Consider the following 16,640-nt stretch of genomic DNA (forward strand, 5'->3'; position numbering starts at 1 on the left):
CTCTGCGCAACCTGATCTAGTTGAAGATGTCCCTGCTCACTGCAGGAGGGTTGGACTTTAAAGGTCCCTTCCAACCCAAACTACTCTATGATTCTGTTCTATGGTTTAAAGATGGGTGCCCACTTTAAAGATGCTGTTAGCAAAAAGCATTTTGGCCTTTGACAGTTTATATGTAACTGAAAATGTGGTTCATTCTTAATGATGTTGCTGCCAAAAATAGCTTGTGTATTTGTGATGACCAATACATAAAGAAGTAGTTCTAGATATGAATATTTTGATCTTATATGGTTTTGAAAAGCATGCTGATGGCAGAACAGATACTTTCAATAGTCAAGGTGGAATTTCATGAGAGATTACCTAGTTCTGATGAGACGCCAACAACATTCTCCAGCAATTATTCTTGGATTTTGTTTACATTGTCTCTATTCACGGTTCAAATCCAACAACAATAATACTTTTATTTGACATGGGATTTTTTTACAGACAATTTTAATGATGAATATGAGATTCAGACTGGCAGAAGTGCTCTAGATAAGTAGCCTGGTGGAGGAGATGACACCATCAAAAAATGGCAGCAAAATGGCAGAAGAGACTGTAGTGAGAAACGTATGACTTCTGCTCTGCCCGAACTCCAAATAATGTTTTAAAATAGAAAATTTTCATAAGGACATCAGAAGGAGAGAGGATAGGTACTGTCAAAACATAAAGTTCTATTTTTGGGCACCTGCCCTGCTTGGGCACCTGCCCACTGACAGTGTCAATGTTTAGGTATGTGTTGAAAAGTAAGTAAAAAACCTGCTTTTTTTGTTAATTAAAAAAAAAAAAAAGATTTTGTGAGTTTCACAGTTTCAGTTTATATGGACAAAGCCAAGGACTAGAGATTTGATAGTGAATATAACTACGTACTTCAAAGGTTTTTGAAGCATCTGCAGGAATTATGCAGGTGGCTCTGGACATCATGGGATTTTTAACTGTTTGCAGTATTGTTACTTACATGGTTCCTTTGAATCAAAAGTATTTTCCATCCATACAAAGAAAACTCATCTTTCCTACCATCACTGAAGTTAAAATTTAACATCCATTAACATTTTGCAAAAATTAGTTATATAGCCATAAAAATACTTGGCCTGGGCACCAGGAAGTGAAAAACCTAAATCAATAATGTGAGCAACAGGTTTAGTCATTTTCTTCACTTAACACAAAACAGAAGCCAGTAGTTTCTTTGGGGTAACAGCAATTAAACAGGGAAATAAATTAATTATTACCTAAAGGCTGTACAAGTTGTATGAAATATGCCATAAAGCTGTTTCAGCTTGGCTTCCTGTCATTTCAGTATTAATGTGATGTAGCCCATTTTCTGACTTAACACATAAAAGCTTCTTCATGGTAAGAGGGAAAATGAGTAAGAAAGCAATCTTTCATATGAGTTGTAAAGTTGATTGAAGTCTAGTCTGATGAGGAAGAATACTACTGGACTGTGCATGCCAGTTAACTTACTCTGAAGTGTTTGTAGTTATAGATTGAATTTAATAATAACATGTAATTGCCGTTGCAAATCATGCTTTATGGGATGTCAGTTTTTGCGCTCCTGAATGTTACAAAACATTTTGAGAATGCTTAAAATGGGCGTGATCAGATTTAGCACAAATGATGGGTCATGACTTCGAAGCAGGGAAACACTAAGACTGCTTAATTAATTGCTCCCTGTCTTCCCTTCATCCTGTTCTTGCCATTCCCCCTAATCCCTTTTGACATTTACGATTGCTCAGAGTTTTGCAGGAAGACCTGGAAGATAAAAATCACAGAAAACAATCAGCCCATCTTTTCCTATTAACACAAGATGAAAACCTGCAAATTCCTTTCCATCACTAGTTTTTTTTCTGCAATAAATAATAAATACATAAGGAAAGGGCTTGTAAGCAGAAGTTAATCCCCCACCTCTCCCCAGGATCTCTGGATTTGCATCTGGAACTATCCAGGATGCACAGGGTTGCTTCTCTTTAAAGATGAAGACTAGATAAGCAATGGCAGTGAAGCATGCCTTACCTAGGAATCCCAGATTTAGGCTAACTGAACCAGGTGGGACAAGTTGCTCAGTGAGCCCTCTTTGCCTTTTTTTTTTTTTTTCCCTTCTCCCTACCCTCACTGCTCTATCCACTCAAGCAGCAGAGGTCCTAATTCTTTGGTTTTGGTTCTCTGTGGAACAATGAATTTGATTTAGAGGTAGAATGGTTGGAAACAAGAGGAAGATTACCACGTCATAAAAATAAATACTTCTTTATTGTAGAAAAAGAGAATATTCTACAATTTTTCACGTGTAGTGGTTTTTTTTTTTCCTTTGTTTAAAGCTATCACTGACAATTCATAGTTTACAGACCTTGGTGTTGAAAAGGAAGGATTTTCTCTTTTGAATGAACAAGACTGTGTTAAATAGTGAATTTTAAAAAAGATTTGAGAGCAGGTGTATGAATATTTCTTATGATTAGCTTATCTGAAGTGTGTATGGTAGGTTGCTAATGTAAAGAGCAGTTGTATCGCTAAAAAAGGCTAAAAAAAAGTATCATTTACACTTAAAAATGGTCCATACTTACTGCTGTGGGTTTCTTTATGCATTTTAGAATGAGAGATAAAGTCAACTTTCTATTATAATTTTTTTTAATTGTAAATCAGCTTCTAGAGAATTCTGATATCCTTCAAGTCACTAGTTTAATTTTGGCTTAATTTCTATTTTACAGCATTTTACATTTTTAAAGAAAGAAGTGTGAAATACCTGTTCAACATAGATTTTTTTCTTTTATTAGATAAATAAAAAGGAAGCTGCCAAAGCATGTTCTTCATTTCATTTAATAATAGCCACAGTGCTGTATCATGTTGTTATCTAATTCACAGTTCAGAGAGGTGTTCTGTCCTTTGTTTGCGGATAAAAGGCATTCTTATTTAGAAAATGGATTTGCCGATGCCTTTTGTTCTAAAACCCATTGTGTTTCAAGACAGTTAGTTATATCAGGTGTATTGATAAATATCTGTCAAATGAGTTTTGTAGAAAATTAAATTCAGTGTATTAAATAAGAGGTATCAGCATCATTACAATAGTACTGTCACAATATACTCCTGTAAGCTTACTAGTCAACTTTTCATCCATGGATTGCAATACGCAGTATTTCAATATCCTACTTACTGTTAATAACAATTTTCTAAGCTTAATGGAGCATTCAAGGTTTCTAGGTCCAATTTTTAATCAGTGGGAAGTGGTCCTTTGTGTATTCTAAATTACTTTATAGTTTTCTAAAGCCTAATCTTCCCAGTCTATTAATAGGTAAACAAAACGGAAAATCAAAACTTTTGACCCAGGACAAAGAACCACACTTTGTGCATTCCCATTGTGAGTTGTGGATTGGCAGTAACTTGACTGCCTGGTGTACAAAGGTATGATTATATCAAATACACTGGTGTACAAAAGCAAGATTTTTTGCCTTGATGAGGTACTGTGTAATATAGAATTATAATTCAGTCCGAACTCTGTGTTAATTTTATCTTCTTTCACAATACAGGGGAAAATATCAAAAGGAAAACTGATAAGGAGAAAACCGTTTTCAGCAACTAGGAAATTATTGCAACAGAGAAGAAAAGGCAATTAGAATCAATGAAATCAGTTGTGTTTTTTCAATATTAATGGGAAATAACTGTTCAGTACTTGCTGTAAACTGTTACAGAATGGAAACTGGGCTCAGATTGTGGGTTGTGATACAGCTGTTCTTCATTATGCCCTTGCTGGACTGAGGTACCAGCTCCTGCATTGTCACCCACGGGAGGAACCACCTCAAAATAGAGGCAGGGCTTCCTTGTGGCTTAGAGGTTGTTATACTGTTTGCCTCTCCCCTGCCATTCAATATGGTCGTGCCAGGAGTGAATTAGCCATTAGTCATAGCCAACTCATTCAAATTCCCCCTGTTTGTCTTCCATCACCGTTTCTAGGAGATAAGTATGCCTCTTGCCTTCACAATTGCAAACAGGAACCTGAAAATGAATTGGCTGTTGGTATGGTAATTGCAGCTTGAGTAAACAGGTAACTTGGAACAGGAACTGTAAAAAAATATGAACTGTTTCACTCATCTCCATGGGTCTTTAACTGAAATGCCCTGTGATTTTATATTTATTCTTCCAAATATTGTGTTGCTAGTATGCTATGCAAAAGATATTTGAACTTCTGATCTTTGGGTTAAAAAAAAGTCTCTGATGTGGGATTGCTATTTCAATCCTATCAGATTGTTGAAGAAATTTTACTCAAAGACCAGTTGATTTTTCTTATGTATAAATGTATTTATGAAAAGTACAAGGTTAATTTCTCATGACCCTAACACTTAGATCATTATCCTCTATTAAAATTATAATACAGAGTGAGTTTTTTTTCTTACCATACTTCCTCTGCTGAATTTTATTGCTTCGTTGTTCAGTGTAATTTTGCTGTATTGTTTTCTTCAAGAACATTTCAACCTACTTCATCTCATCTGAGCAGAGGGCTGCTTATTTTTTTTTTCTTTAACTTTTCTTCCTAGCCAGAGGCATTTCCTCCCTTAACCTGTATCTATTTCATCTTTAATACCTTAGTCCCTGTTTGCTTACCAGGAACATGGAGTGTTTACCTAAATGGGTAGCTAGGGAATCCTTCAGTTTGATTTCTCTGTCTGTCTGAGGAGGGCAGGGAAAAAATACATCTCAAGTTACCATGTCATCTGCTTAATCAGATTTTTACATTTATCACTTACATGAATATATTTTAACTTCTGTTGCCATATCTATTATTTACATTTTTAACAAAGTATGTTGGTTGTTAGGGTTTTTTAAAATTTATTTAACTCTTCTGTTTGTTTGTTTGTTTTTTTAATCAGCACTTTGCCTGAAAGAAGTATATTAAAGGTTTAAGCCCCCGGCTTTGTAATTCATAATATTATTGGACTATAATTTTTCTGAAGTAGAGTTATCTTAGATGAGAGAAACAATGCCCCAGTTTTAATTGCATTTAGAATTTAAAATTTTGAGAAAGTATTACAACAGATGTCGCTTTAATTCATTATTTATTAATTTGTCTAACTAGACTTTTTAATTTAAACAAATGCAGAAAATGGGGTATATATTGCTGTGTGAAAGAGCGATGCGTAGAAATACAGGATCTTTTAAATCAGTCAGTTATAAAGTTTTTTGACATTCATATCAAAATGGAATTTTTGTTAATAATGTTGGTTTTATAGCTAGGAGACTTTAAGGCCACTGGAATGGAAGAAAGTACATCAGAAAATGCTGCTTTGTCTCATTTCTTGGCCAGAAGGGATAAAGCTCTACGAAGAAATGGGTTTGAAAAATTTGCATCGTGCTGTAAAGCTAATGATAACCATACTAAAAGTGACGATTTTCTTATAGAGAAAGTTATTTTAATTAAAAAATAGAAATGTATGAGGAATGCAGGTTCTTCGTGCCTCCTTTGCAAATGCTACTAAACTAATTTCAAATAAATTTCTTCTGTTTCTTATTTGAAGAAACACTGTTCTCCAGAATTGGCATTCATACACAGAAGCAGCTTTACATTAGTGTTCAGTTAAAGTCATATTTATCATAATACTTTATTATACTTTTTTCTTTTGTTTTAGCCATGGATGCAGATGTGAAGAATGAAAGCCTTTCATCTGTGCAGCAGCTTGGTGTTGAAATGACAGTCAGGTATATGGTATTAAAATATTTCCCTGGTGTATTTCTAGAATTTCTTTGATTTTTATGGAATTACTTAAATGGTATTTAATCCATCAACTCAGTGCTTTATACCATTTGAATCTAAAAATAATCTTTAAGAAAATGAATTCTAACTTTGAAAATGAAAAAGGTATTAGTACATAATTAAATTATCTTTACAGATTATACAGGTTATTATCCTTTATTGTTGTAAAGGCTAATTGTAACTTGTTAGTAAGATTTACCATAAAATTACATTATCCTGAGTTATGTGTCTTTTTTTCCACACATTACTTCTCTAAAAGGTTCTGTTTAGCTAAGCTTAGTTATATGCCATTTATTTGGCTGGTAATTTGCAGAGCCGTGATGAAAGAAAAGCTAATGTGTCTGTGCTTCCACAGATTGTTATCTTTAGCATTAATGTTTGAATTCTGATGCTAATAATTATACATACAATATACTTAGATGGAATTTTAAATAAAGAGCGTGAAGAAAATGAGTCGTGTGTTAGAGTACTCGCTCTTCCTCACCACAGTCTCTAAAACTGAACTAAAAGGAATTTAGGTGAGGAATTGTAACACTGAGTAGCAAATGTTTGGTGTATATCCTTCCTAGATAAAGCATGATAGGTTTTATTAAACCACTTATGTTTATGTCTACAACATAGTGTTTGTGATGAACAACGCTATGGCAGCTTAACTTTCACAGGCCTATTAAATATGCGTTCTTGCTTTTTAGGAATTAAAAAAAAATATTTAACCTTTAAAAAGATTTGGTTTTTAACTTTTTGTGCTAGATATGGAAAATATCTAAACTTGCTAAAAGAACATGCTGAAAGTGGGCTGTGCTTCGTCTTAATTAATTGTGAGAAATTTCTGAAAGAACAGCAAAGACCTGTGGTATCCTCACTTTGTATCCTTTCTTGATGGCATAAATTATATTGCCTAAAAATGCCAGTGGAATTTTAACTCTCAATTTGGGCTTTTGACAGTGGTGTAGATGTGTAACATGTACTGAAAGAAAAAAAAAAGCAGCACTTTTACTTTGAAATTTTGTTAAGTTAAAACGCACACCCAATGCACTCAAGAAAATCCTCACCCTTTTGTTCCCATATTTTGTTAAAATTGGTATTCTCATTCATTTTTGTCATAAACTCTTTTGGAGTAGGATCACATATTTCTGTATGTGATGAAGAGTCTGCAGCAATGCACCTTTGAGCATTAATGAGTATTTGTGGTACTCTCACAATACCAACAGTGTTAATGGTATTGCCAGTGTAATGCTATGTGGCTGTAATCTGATCAACAGGGATGTTTTGACTTCTGAGTCTTTTAGATGCACTGTGGAACTTTTTTTAAAAATACAACGGATACCCCTTTCCAACAAGCTTTGATATATTCTTTAGGTATTAGACTTACATATCACTATTAAAATGCACTTCAGGTATACTAGTCAGAATATGCTTAATCTCTTTTTTAAAGCTTTTCTTTTACTTTGTTTTTTTTTTCCATAATCTTCACAACTCCAGTTTTCCTCCTCCACCATTCTCCTTTCTTGTACTACAGGGACACTTGTTTTGGTGTGGGGTTTTCTTGTATTTAACTTGTTTTCTGTTTACTTTTGTTGATTGGGCTTGACTACTTATGAGTGAAAAAAAAGTAGTGAATAGGGAAAATAGCTTAAATAGTTTCTCTTAATTAAGTTTGAGAGGCAGCTGTGCCTCAAGAAGCTGTCTTCTGTGCACCTATATTCCCCTGTCCCATCTCTTAATAACCCAGCTCTTGCCTCCGTGTGCATGGGCCTGGGGAGGAGGAGGGCTGCAGTTCCTGCAGGGCAGGGAGCAGATCTCTGCCCGAGTTCCTTAACCTTCTCACACAGGCTGCTTGCGGGAGCGCTATGCTGGCTACGACTGGTTTGCGTCTTCTGTCTTCCTCATAATGTCAGGGGACGGGGAGAAGACACTGACATTTCTTCAGCGATTTTCATGTCTTCTGGTTTCAGCATTTCTCTGGCTACCAAGACTGCATATATCTGTAAGAACTTAAAAGCTGTTTCTTTCTGAAAGGCAACTTTGAAAGCTTCTAGGGGAGACTTTATCAATTTCCTTAGTTTTGGGTGGGGTTTTTTAATGCATTAAGTTTTCATTGAAGTCCTCTAACGGAATATGTAACCTTGAAAAATTTTCTCAGAAAAATACAGATTTGACATTTGCTCAAACGGTTGTTTAAAAGTAGTGAAATAACAGGTGGACTGGTAGCAAAGGCAATGTTATTGAATTTTAAAGCTGGCAGTAAAATAAACTTTGTTAGTGGCATTAAATTCTGTGTGAAGGCTGCGATACTGTTGAATGACCTTTTTTTATTATTACAGTGTGGAAGTCCATCCTTTTGATTTTTTTAGTAAAACTATCAGTTTTAAAATTTACTTTTTAAATTTTTTTTAAATTTAGTAAATTTTAAAAATTATTACTGCCCAGATACTGAAAGCTTGATAATTTTAAATTAATAGTATTGTAGGTCAAGTTTGTAGTATAGGAAACATCATTTCCATCTTTCATTAGGGGTGATTCCATCTATTTAACATAAAACCTTCCAGTTTGACTTTGTAAATTGTCACGTTGTCTTGAATGTTTTGAACATAAACTATAGAACAACTGTAGTCTTCACTAGAGAACATGTAAGAAGCACAGATTAGATTCCGTACCTCTTCTGCATGCAGGCTTCTGTATTAATATGAATTGGTCTCTCTTGTCACCAGAAGTGACCATATTGGTCCATTCACAGCACTGAGTCCAGCCCTGAGGTTGTGAAATTTTGCTCCATTCTGTGAATATAATTGTGCTGAACACCGTCAGTGCTGCGAACTTCAGTGTCCTCTTCCATACAAGAACTAGCCAGCATTGCAGACAGGTTGCTGCAGTGCTAACGTTCATTCTCAATACCTAAATGATTTTTTTTCCCATAATATATCTTGAAAACACAAAGAGAAAATTCAATTATTAACCTATTTGCATAAATACCACAATGTAAACGAAAATAAAATGTCAAAAAATGAGTGAGGAATTATCCAGCTGTTAGATTGTGATGCTGCCTACCTCAGGAAAGAGGAAAATTCCAAAGGATGTACCTTGACCTTCTAGCACAAAGCCAAGGATTCATTACCTAGAAACCAGGCACTGATATCCAGAGCTTTCCATACTGATAAAAGCTCTGTTCTTTTTGCTGAATAAAATAGAATTTCACTCATACCAGCCATGGATACTGCAAAGAAACATGCACACAGAAAACAACTTCAGATACCATAGAAGTTCCACTCTACCCGTTAGTAAATAGGAAAAAAAATCCAACAGAAGTTAGTCTTTTTTTTTCCCTTCTGTTCTTTTGTTTAAATATAACAACTGTTTCTCCATCCATGCTTTGACAGTTAAAGCTTACATGCAATAAAGAACTAGATTGCTAATGCAAAGGAATAGTCAGGATATATTTAATAAGTTTCTCACTTCTAATTTTCTTTAGTCTAACTACATGGTTTTCCTGATGGTAACACCAGCTATTTGTTTTATTCTATTCCCTGTCTCTAAAATAACTGGGGTGACTTATCTTACAAGTAAACGTGTATATTTTTATATATTGTTCTCAGCAAGGTATTTTAAAATAACACATTTTTGTAGTCTGTAATCCTTTTCCTCAATTTTGTTGTTGTTGTTAATCAGATGCACCTGCCTATTACCACAGTGGAATCTGGCATCCATCCAGTCTATTTTTGCAGTGCTCATCACATTGAAATGTTGCTGAAAGCTGAGTTGCCACTTGTCTTTTCAGCCTTCCGCCTGTCTGGTTTCACTCCATCCCAGGTAACTGATGAAAGCATATCAAAGTATCATCAACTTTTTGACTTAAATCCACAGAATCAAGGACGTTCAGGCACTACTGTGGTGTTTCTGTACAGCACTTGTGTGGCAATTATGAAATTGGGAGTAAGAAATAGTATTGAATGCATAGTGACTTAGAGTGTCTGAAAATAGAAAGCAAATGACTTTGGTAGAATAATGATGGTGTACTGCAGCTGATGACCTTCCATTACATGTTCATGCAGAAAATATATACTAAAACCTCAGATTTATCATTAAAAATAAACAGAACGTCTTATTCCCTGGAATGATTTTCTAAATTTTTCATAGGAGGGAAATGAGTAATTTGGGATGGGTGTGTAGTAGGAAGCGGTTCAAGTGATACTAGAGCAAAATTAATTTTATATGAGCTACCATAACTATTGCAATCAAGTAACACACTATTCTTCCATATTAAAGAGGTGTTACTAAGGAAGAATATTTATCCATAATGTTAGCTTTCATTTTACCAACTTAATACAATTCTTTGGTCGTATGGAATGCTATATATGGAGCATTACTTGTAAAGACTACAGTTGTGATGAAGCATAAACAGCTTCATGCAATAACGAATTAGATTGCCAATGCAAAGGACCTCTCACCAGAGTGAGAAAGCTTATTGCTGTTCCAAGGCATGAAAAATATTTTTCATCTTATGCCTTCAAAATTCCTTTTTGCCACAAGATTTGCTGCTTAGGAGACTTCTTAATGGGGGCAGATGTCAGTGTGGTACAGATTGCTTGAAATAGCTTGGGATTTGGTCTTTGAGGAGGGAAGACTGGCAGATGAGGGACTATCTCAGCATAGGAATGAGGTGCTTATAGTAAGGTTCTGGTTTTTGAGGTAGGAGAACACATGAGGACAGTCACTCCTTCCTCAACTATTCTTGGGTAAGTTGTACTGTATGCTTTTTTAATTGCTTGCACTCAATTACTAATAGACTAGTTATTGTTCTAAACTACTCACAAGGTTTTTTGTTTGGGGAATTTTTTTTTATTATGTTACTGAAATGCCTGGGTGCCACTGCATCTTCTGTGTAATTTTGCAGTTCTACTGCAGGATTAAAAACAAACAAACCCTGAACTGTGAAAACAACTCAGTTTTATTTAAGTGCTTGTGTGCATCAATAAATACCTGAAAACAGATTTAATGCCAGACTATGGCTTCTGTCCTCTAATTAGAATCTTGGTACTTCTGCTGCTGCATATTTTTAAACACTTTAAGGAATGATTAGCAGAAGATTTGTGGTCTAAAACTAAATGAAATGTTCTGTACACATCTTAATACATTGTGATTCAGAACTGGAAAAAGGAGTCACTGTGTTCCATACCCACTTCATTAAATGCTAGCGTGTCATAGGGAAGGGCTTGACATTCATTTATAAGGCAAAGAACTACTTTTAAATTAAAGGAAAATCCACATTAAACACACCTTCATCACCCTCATTACCCTTTAGGCCACATTTTAAAAAAACCTTGAAAAAAATCATCTCTTTCATTGGACTTTGAACTTTATGTCTCAAACTCAGGAGTTGCCGGAATATACTCAGGTAAGTGAGATGCATGGATGCAGGTGTTATGTTTATCAGAACTCACTGGAAGTCTGTTCAGAGGCTATGATTTAAAAAATGGTGATTCTTGGCTTCTTTTGTGCTTTATCCTTTTTACTTTCATAAGTAGGGTGAAGTTATAGGAAAAAGGGTCTGTAGTCTAGAAAAGTTAAGAGATAAAGCTGATCAATTATGTCTAAATGTCTACAGCAATTTAATTATATATAATTTCATTCTCATCTAGATTTGTCTGCAATGGATAACTCAGTGTTTCTGGAATTATATGGACTGGAGTGAGATCTGTCACTACATTGCTATATGTATTTTCCTTGGTCCCGATTATCAAATATATATGTGTATTTCTGTGTTCAGACACCTACAGCAAGACATCCTGAAGCACACTGAAGCCCAAGATCTCCAGGTTTTTCTTAAAGTAAGGGTTTCTTTTTTAATTTTTCAATTGCTGAAGGGAAGCAAAGCTCTCAATACTGAAAATATATATGTTACTTAATCTGAAGCTCTTATTGCATTTCACTTATTGATTTTAAGTGAGTGAAATAATACTTTAATTTTATTTACCCCCTGGCAGGAAATTATGGTATAGTATTTTCAAGAGAACAGATTTCCTACATTTTGTCTTGATCAGTGCCCTTACTTTGTAAGCAAGTAAATAGCCACATTAAGTCATGAGGGCATTTGATTCAGTTCTCTCTCTGTGGCCTCAATCTCATTAAACTAGGTGTTCTTCAGAAGGGTGGGTTAACACAGTGGTCTCCTACTGAAGCTTCAAGAGACAGAGCTCAGTGCGCTGTTATTTTGAACAGATGTCCATTACTATGCAGCCAGCCTCACAATTTCATATGCTTTGCCATATTTTAAATTACGTTTGGTTATTGAATTCTTTTTGCAGGGTACTGCTTAGCTATAGATGCGGTCGTGAATAGGTACAAATATTTGACTCTTCTTCCCAGAGACATTTTTCCTTTTTTTCTCTGGTCTTTCATTTTTTTTCTCCAGTCAAAATACTTTTGAGAGCTATGTATCTGCATCTTAGTCTGTCCTATCAACAATAGTTTTCTGACTAGTTTGCATCCAACTTACATACTCTTAAATAAGAATAATATGTCAGCTTAATAATTTTCCTTGAAAATGTTTGGTACACAGTCTAATGAGTGAGTTGTTTTGTTTGACCTGGTTTTAGTCAACGTGGCTTAAAAACTACTTCATCTTGATGGCATTATTGGGCTAGTTTATATAAATTATAAAAGAATGAGTTTGTATGTGGTCACCTACAATATAAACAGGCTAAAGTTTTGGCATGATACTGTTAAATTCATGAGAAATACCTGCTCCAGCAGGGGGATTGGACTAGATGATCTGTTGAGGTCCTTTCCAATCGCTAACATTCTGTGATATTAATGCACTACTGGAGTATTTACAATTCATTGAGTGACTACTGCAGAAGAAGAGTTAATAGCATATTTAAGCCGTATTCTTGCTTTTGATAGCTCTTAATTCATCTAAAAAAATATTCTGTCATTGTATTCATTCAGTTTCGGCTATATAATGGGCTTCGTTTGAGTTTGCTTGGGTTTAATACTTGCAAAGGCATTAGTCAGCTGCTCTTTTATTGAAATAACCAAATTCAGTTTCAAGTTTTAGCCTATTTCTCAGCGCAAGATTCACAAATTTGGATTACTGTAGTGGAGCAATTCTCTTAAGTGGAACTATAAGCTATTCTGAGAACATAATCCAAGTGAAGAAAAGAACCCAACACACCTACAACCTTTGAATATTAATTTTATATTTTTTTTAATGTAATGTCACATCTTGAACTTCATACTAGCAATGGTCATTTGATATACGAACAAGATCTGCTGCCTATTTTCCTTCCAAGAACCCGTAGTACTTTGTTTTTAAGCTTCTAACATGCTTTATATCTGTAATGAAAAGATGATGATTTAGCAGCAATACACCTTTGTTGGTATTATTTAATAAGTGGTGGATTGACCCTGGCTGGACCCCAGGTGCCCACCAAAGCTGCTCTATCACTCCCCCTCCTCAGCTGGACAGGGGAGAGAGAATATAACAAAAGACTCATGGGTCAAGATAAGGACAGAGAGATCACTCACCAATTACTGTCATGGGCAAAACAGACTCGACTTTGGGAAATTAGTTTAATTTATTACCAATCAAATCAGAGCAGAATAATGAGAAATAAAACCAAATCTTAAAACACCTTCCCTGCACTCCCCGCTTCTTTGCGGGCTTAACTTTGCTCCCGATTTTCTCTACTTCCTCTGCTGGAGCGGCCCAGGGGGATGGGGAACCATCCTGCAGGGGGTTGCGGTCAGTTCATCACAGTTGTCTCTGCCACTCCTTCTTCCTCAGGGGGAGGACTCCTCACACTCTTCCCCTGCTCCAGCCTGGGGTCCCTTCCACAGGAGACAGTCCTCCATTAACTTCTCCAATGTGAGTCCTTCCCATGGGCTGCAGTTCCTCACGAACTGCTCCAGTGTGGGTCCCTTCCACGGGGTGCAGTCCTTCAGGGACAGACTGCTCCAGCGTGGGTGCCCCACGGGGTCACAAGTCCTGCCAGCAAAACTGCTCCAGCATGGGCTCCTCTCTCAACGAGTCCACAGGTCCTGCCAGGAGCCTGCTCCAGTGCGGGCTTACCATGGGGTCACAGCCTCCTTAAGGCATCCACCTGCTCTGGTGTGGGGTCCTCCAGGGGCTGCAGGTGGATATCTGCTCCACTGTGGACCTCCATGGGCTGCAGGGGGACAGCCTGCCTCACCATGGTCTTCACCACGGGCTGCAGGGGAATCTCTGCTCCGGTCCCTGGAGCATCTCCTCCCCCTCCTTCTTCACTGACCTTGGTGCCTGCAGAGTTGTTTCTCTTACATATTCCCACTCCTCTCTTCTGGCTGCTGTTGTGCAGCAACTTTTTCCCCTTCTTAACTATGTTATCACAGAGGTGCTACCACTATCACTGTTGGCCTTGGCCTTGGCCAGTGGTGCGTCCGACTTGGAGCCGGCTGGCACTGGCTTTATTTGACATAGGGGAAGCTTCTAGCAGCTTCCCACAGAAGCCACCCCCGTAGCTCCCCCGCTACCAAATACTTTCCATGCAAACCCAATACACGCATGTAGGCCAGTGTGTCGGTCTTTCTAGGAGTAATTTAGCTACTCTTCACTTTATTTTCCGTGAGTATGAGCTGTATTATTGACAGCTAGGTTGCTGACCAATGCTTCAATACGTGTGCCTGTTTAAGCAATATAGGATTTGACTGTTTAAAAAAAAGAAGAAAAAGTGTTAAATACCCACGACAGTTCTCTGTTGGAGTCAGTTTTCTTTTCCACTGTAGTCAACCATCTCACAATGCATGAAGAGCAACTTGGAAGGTAAAATTGTGCCTTTGCTTTCACTTGTGAGTAGAGGAGGAGAAATATAAAGACCATCTTGAATTCCGAAGTGCAGCCTTTCAAGCCTCAGTAGATGTTCTCAGGAGAATTCTATGTAGCAGAGGTGCACAGTCAATACACCAGCAAATACATGTATCCACAAGGACTGTTTGGCTCCAGAGAGCTTTTTGCAGCACATGCTGCCAACAGTGGTAATACTGCTTAGTAGGTGGTGGGCACACAAGTTGCTCCAGTTCAAAGCAGCAGCAAATTCACCCATTTTACCTATAATGTTCTTCAGGATCCTTCTTTCTGCGGTGCATCCTTCTCCCTCTAATGCAGTAGCCATGAGAAGGAACGTAGCCTGTTTGTTTCTTTTTCCTGAGGACACCTCTTTTACTCTATGTTTTGGAATTACTAAGAATTAATGGTTTGTGGTGATGCAGGAGTGTTTATTCTGGTTTTATTTAAGCATTTGATAAAGATCTTTCTTTATCATTGATTATAAAAATAAGTATCTGCTGTTACTGTCCTAATTTTATTGCGAATCTAGTTGGATATAAAAGCTGCATTAACAAACTTTTAGCATGCCATGTGCTGGTATAGAAATCTTTTTAAAGAATATTTTAGTACCTGGCTTTGCCTTCTTAAAGCTTACTTTGTTTCCCTTAAAAATCTTCATATGGTATGTTCTCCAAAAATGAGATGAACTATGTCCACCTGAAAACACTATTTGTCACCAAGACTGTAATTAGAAAGAACTGTCTGGAAGCAGATATTACCAATTCTTTATTTCTAAATGAAATGTAATAAAATGTGTGTATTTTAAACACCCAGGCTGTGACAAGCAGAACAAAATGAGCTGTCTTTAGAAGCTTGGAATTCATTACATTTGAGTTGTGCATCTTTTTTTCCTAGCTAATAAATGTTTTCTGTGTGCATTTATGCAGGAAGAAGCACTCCATGGATTTCGAGTGAGTGATTATTTAGAATACATGGAAAGCTTGGAAGCAATCTACAGACCTATGCTGCTGAAAGACATGAAGAACATAAGAGTGCAAAATACATAGACGAAGCAAACAAGCACTTTATTTTCCAGTTTTGGTTACATCCTTTAAAAGGATGCTGATTGATTGATATATCAATCTCACCTAAAATAAGTCAGGCTGTGTGAATGTACATACTGTAAAATAAATAAGGAGTGTTTTCAGAATATAGTTTTTGCAAAAGGACTTAATCTAAGTTCGAGGACCTAAAGTACCACATTTTCCCAGACAGCCTTATTTTCAGGTAGCAGAAGGCAGCTTCAGAACCCACCTGTAGGATGCTGAAGTGTCTTCCTTAGAATATGTCTTGCTTATAAAGCCTTGAACCTATTCCCAGCTCATTGCATTATTGTCATCTGCTTGTAGCACAGTCCTAAAACCTTCATATTTTGCTAGGATCTGACGAAGTGATTTTTCTTAGAAACAACTGCTAGTGTGTATTCATATGCATGAAAAGTCAACAAATGAAAAACAAATTCCCTGTACACAGCTGTTCTCACTTTGTGGATAAGGTTGAGAAAATGGGGTGTTCAAATACATGCAATGAAAAAAGATGGATATTCCTGTCTTTTTTAAAAAGAAATAATTTTATGTCATAAAACATCTATTTGTAACGTACACTTTTTGTCTGCATAAGTGAATGAGATGTCCTTGAGTGGCCTGCTTTTCATATCTCTGGAAAATGATAATTTTTAAAGATTCTGGTTTCATTCAGACAGGAAAACTCTTCATCTGTGCTTGCCTTTCATCATCAATGAAAATGAAGAATTAAGACTGCTAGATATTTTCTGACACCAGTGCAGTGTAGGTAGAATTTCAACATTGTTGAAGTTGACTGAAATTCCCACTTTCAAAAGAAACATGGTTTTCTTGAGGAGTGCTGCAGCCCATTTACAGTAAGGATAGGTTTTAGGTAACAGTCAGTGGGCAGCTGAGGAAACATTCTAGTGGTGTTCTTTTCCATATTATATAATCATTAAGTGTTATTCAAGAAATCAATATATATTTGTGCACCAATTAATAGTTG

At 36.4% G+C, this 16,640-nt stretch overlaps 1 protein-coding gene across 1 annotated transcript in view; it reads left to right on the forward strand.

Moving 5' to 3' along the window:
- Nucleotides 1-16,199, forward strand: part of TBC1D32 (TBC1 domain family member 32) — a 94,888-nt gene extending 78,689 nt beyond the window's left edge. Inside the window, exons 29-34 of the mRNA XM_068399071.1 lie at nt 5,646-5,715; nt 6,521-6,636; nt 7,603-7,757; nt 9,437-9,577; nt 11,407-11,595; nt 15,518-16,199. Coding sequence (XP_068255172.1) covers nt 5,646-5,715; nt 6,521-6,636; nt 7,603-7,757; nt 9,437-9,577; nt 11,407-11,595; nt 15,518-15,637 — 791 coding nt within the window. The 3' untranslated portion in view covers nt 15,638-16,199. The remainder of the gene's footprint in view (nt 1-5,645; nt 5,716-6,520; nt 6,637-7,602; nt 7,758-9,436; nt 9,578-11,406; nt 11,596-15,517) is intronic.
- Nucleotides 16,200-16,640: the final 441 nt, after the last annotated feature.

Source organism: Nyctibius grandis, chromosome 1 (genome assembly GCF_013368605.1).
Source record: "Nyctibius grandis isolate bNycGra1 chromosome 1, bNycGra1.pri, whole genome shotgun sequence".
Lineage (NCBI taxonomy): Eukaryota > Metazoa > Chordata > Aves > Nyctibiiformes > Nyctibiidae > Nyctibius > Nyctibius grandis.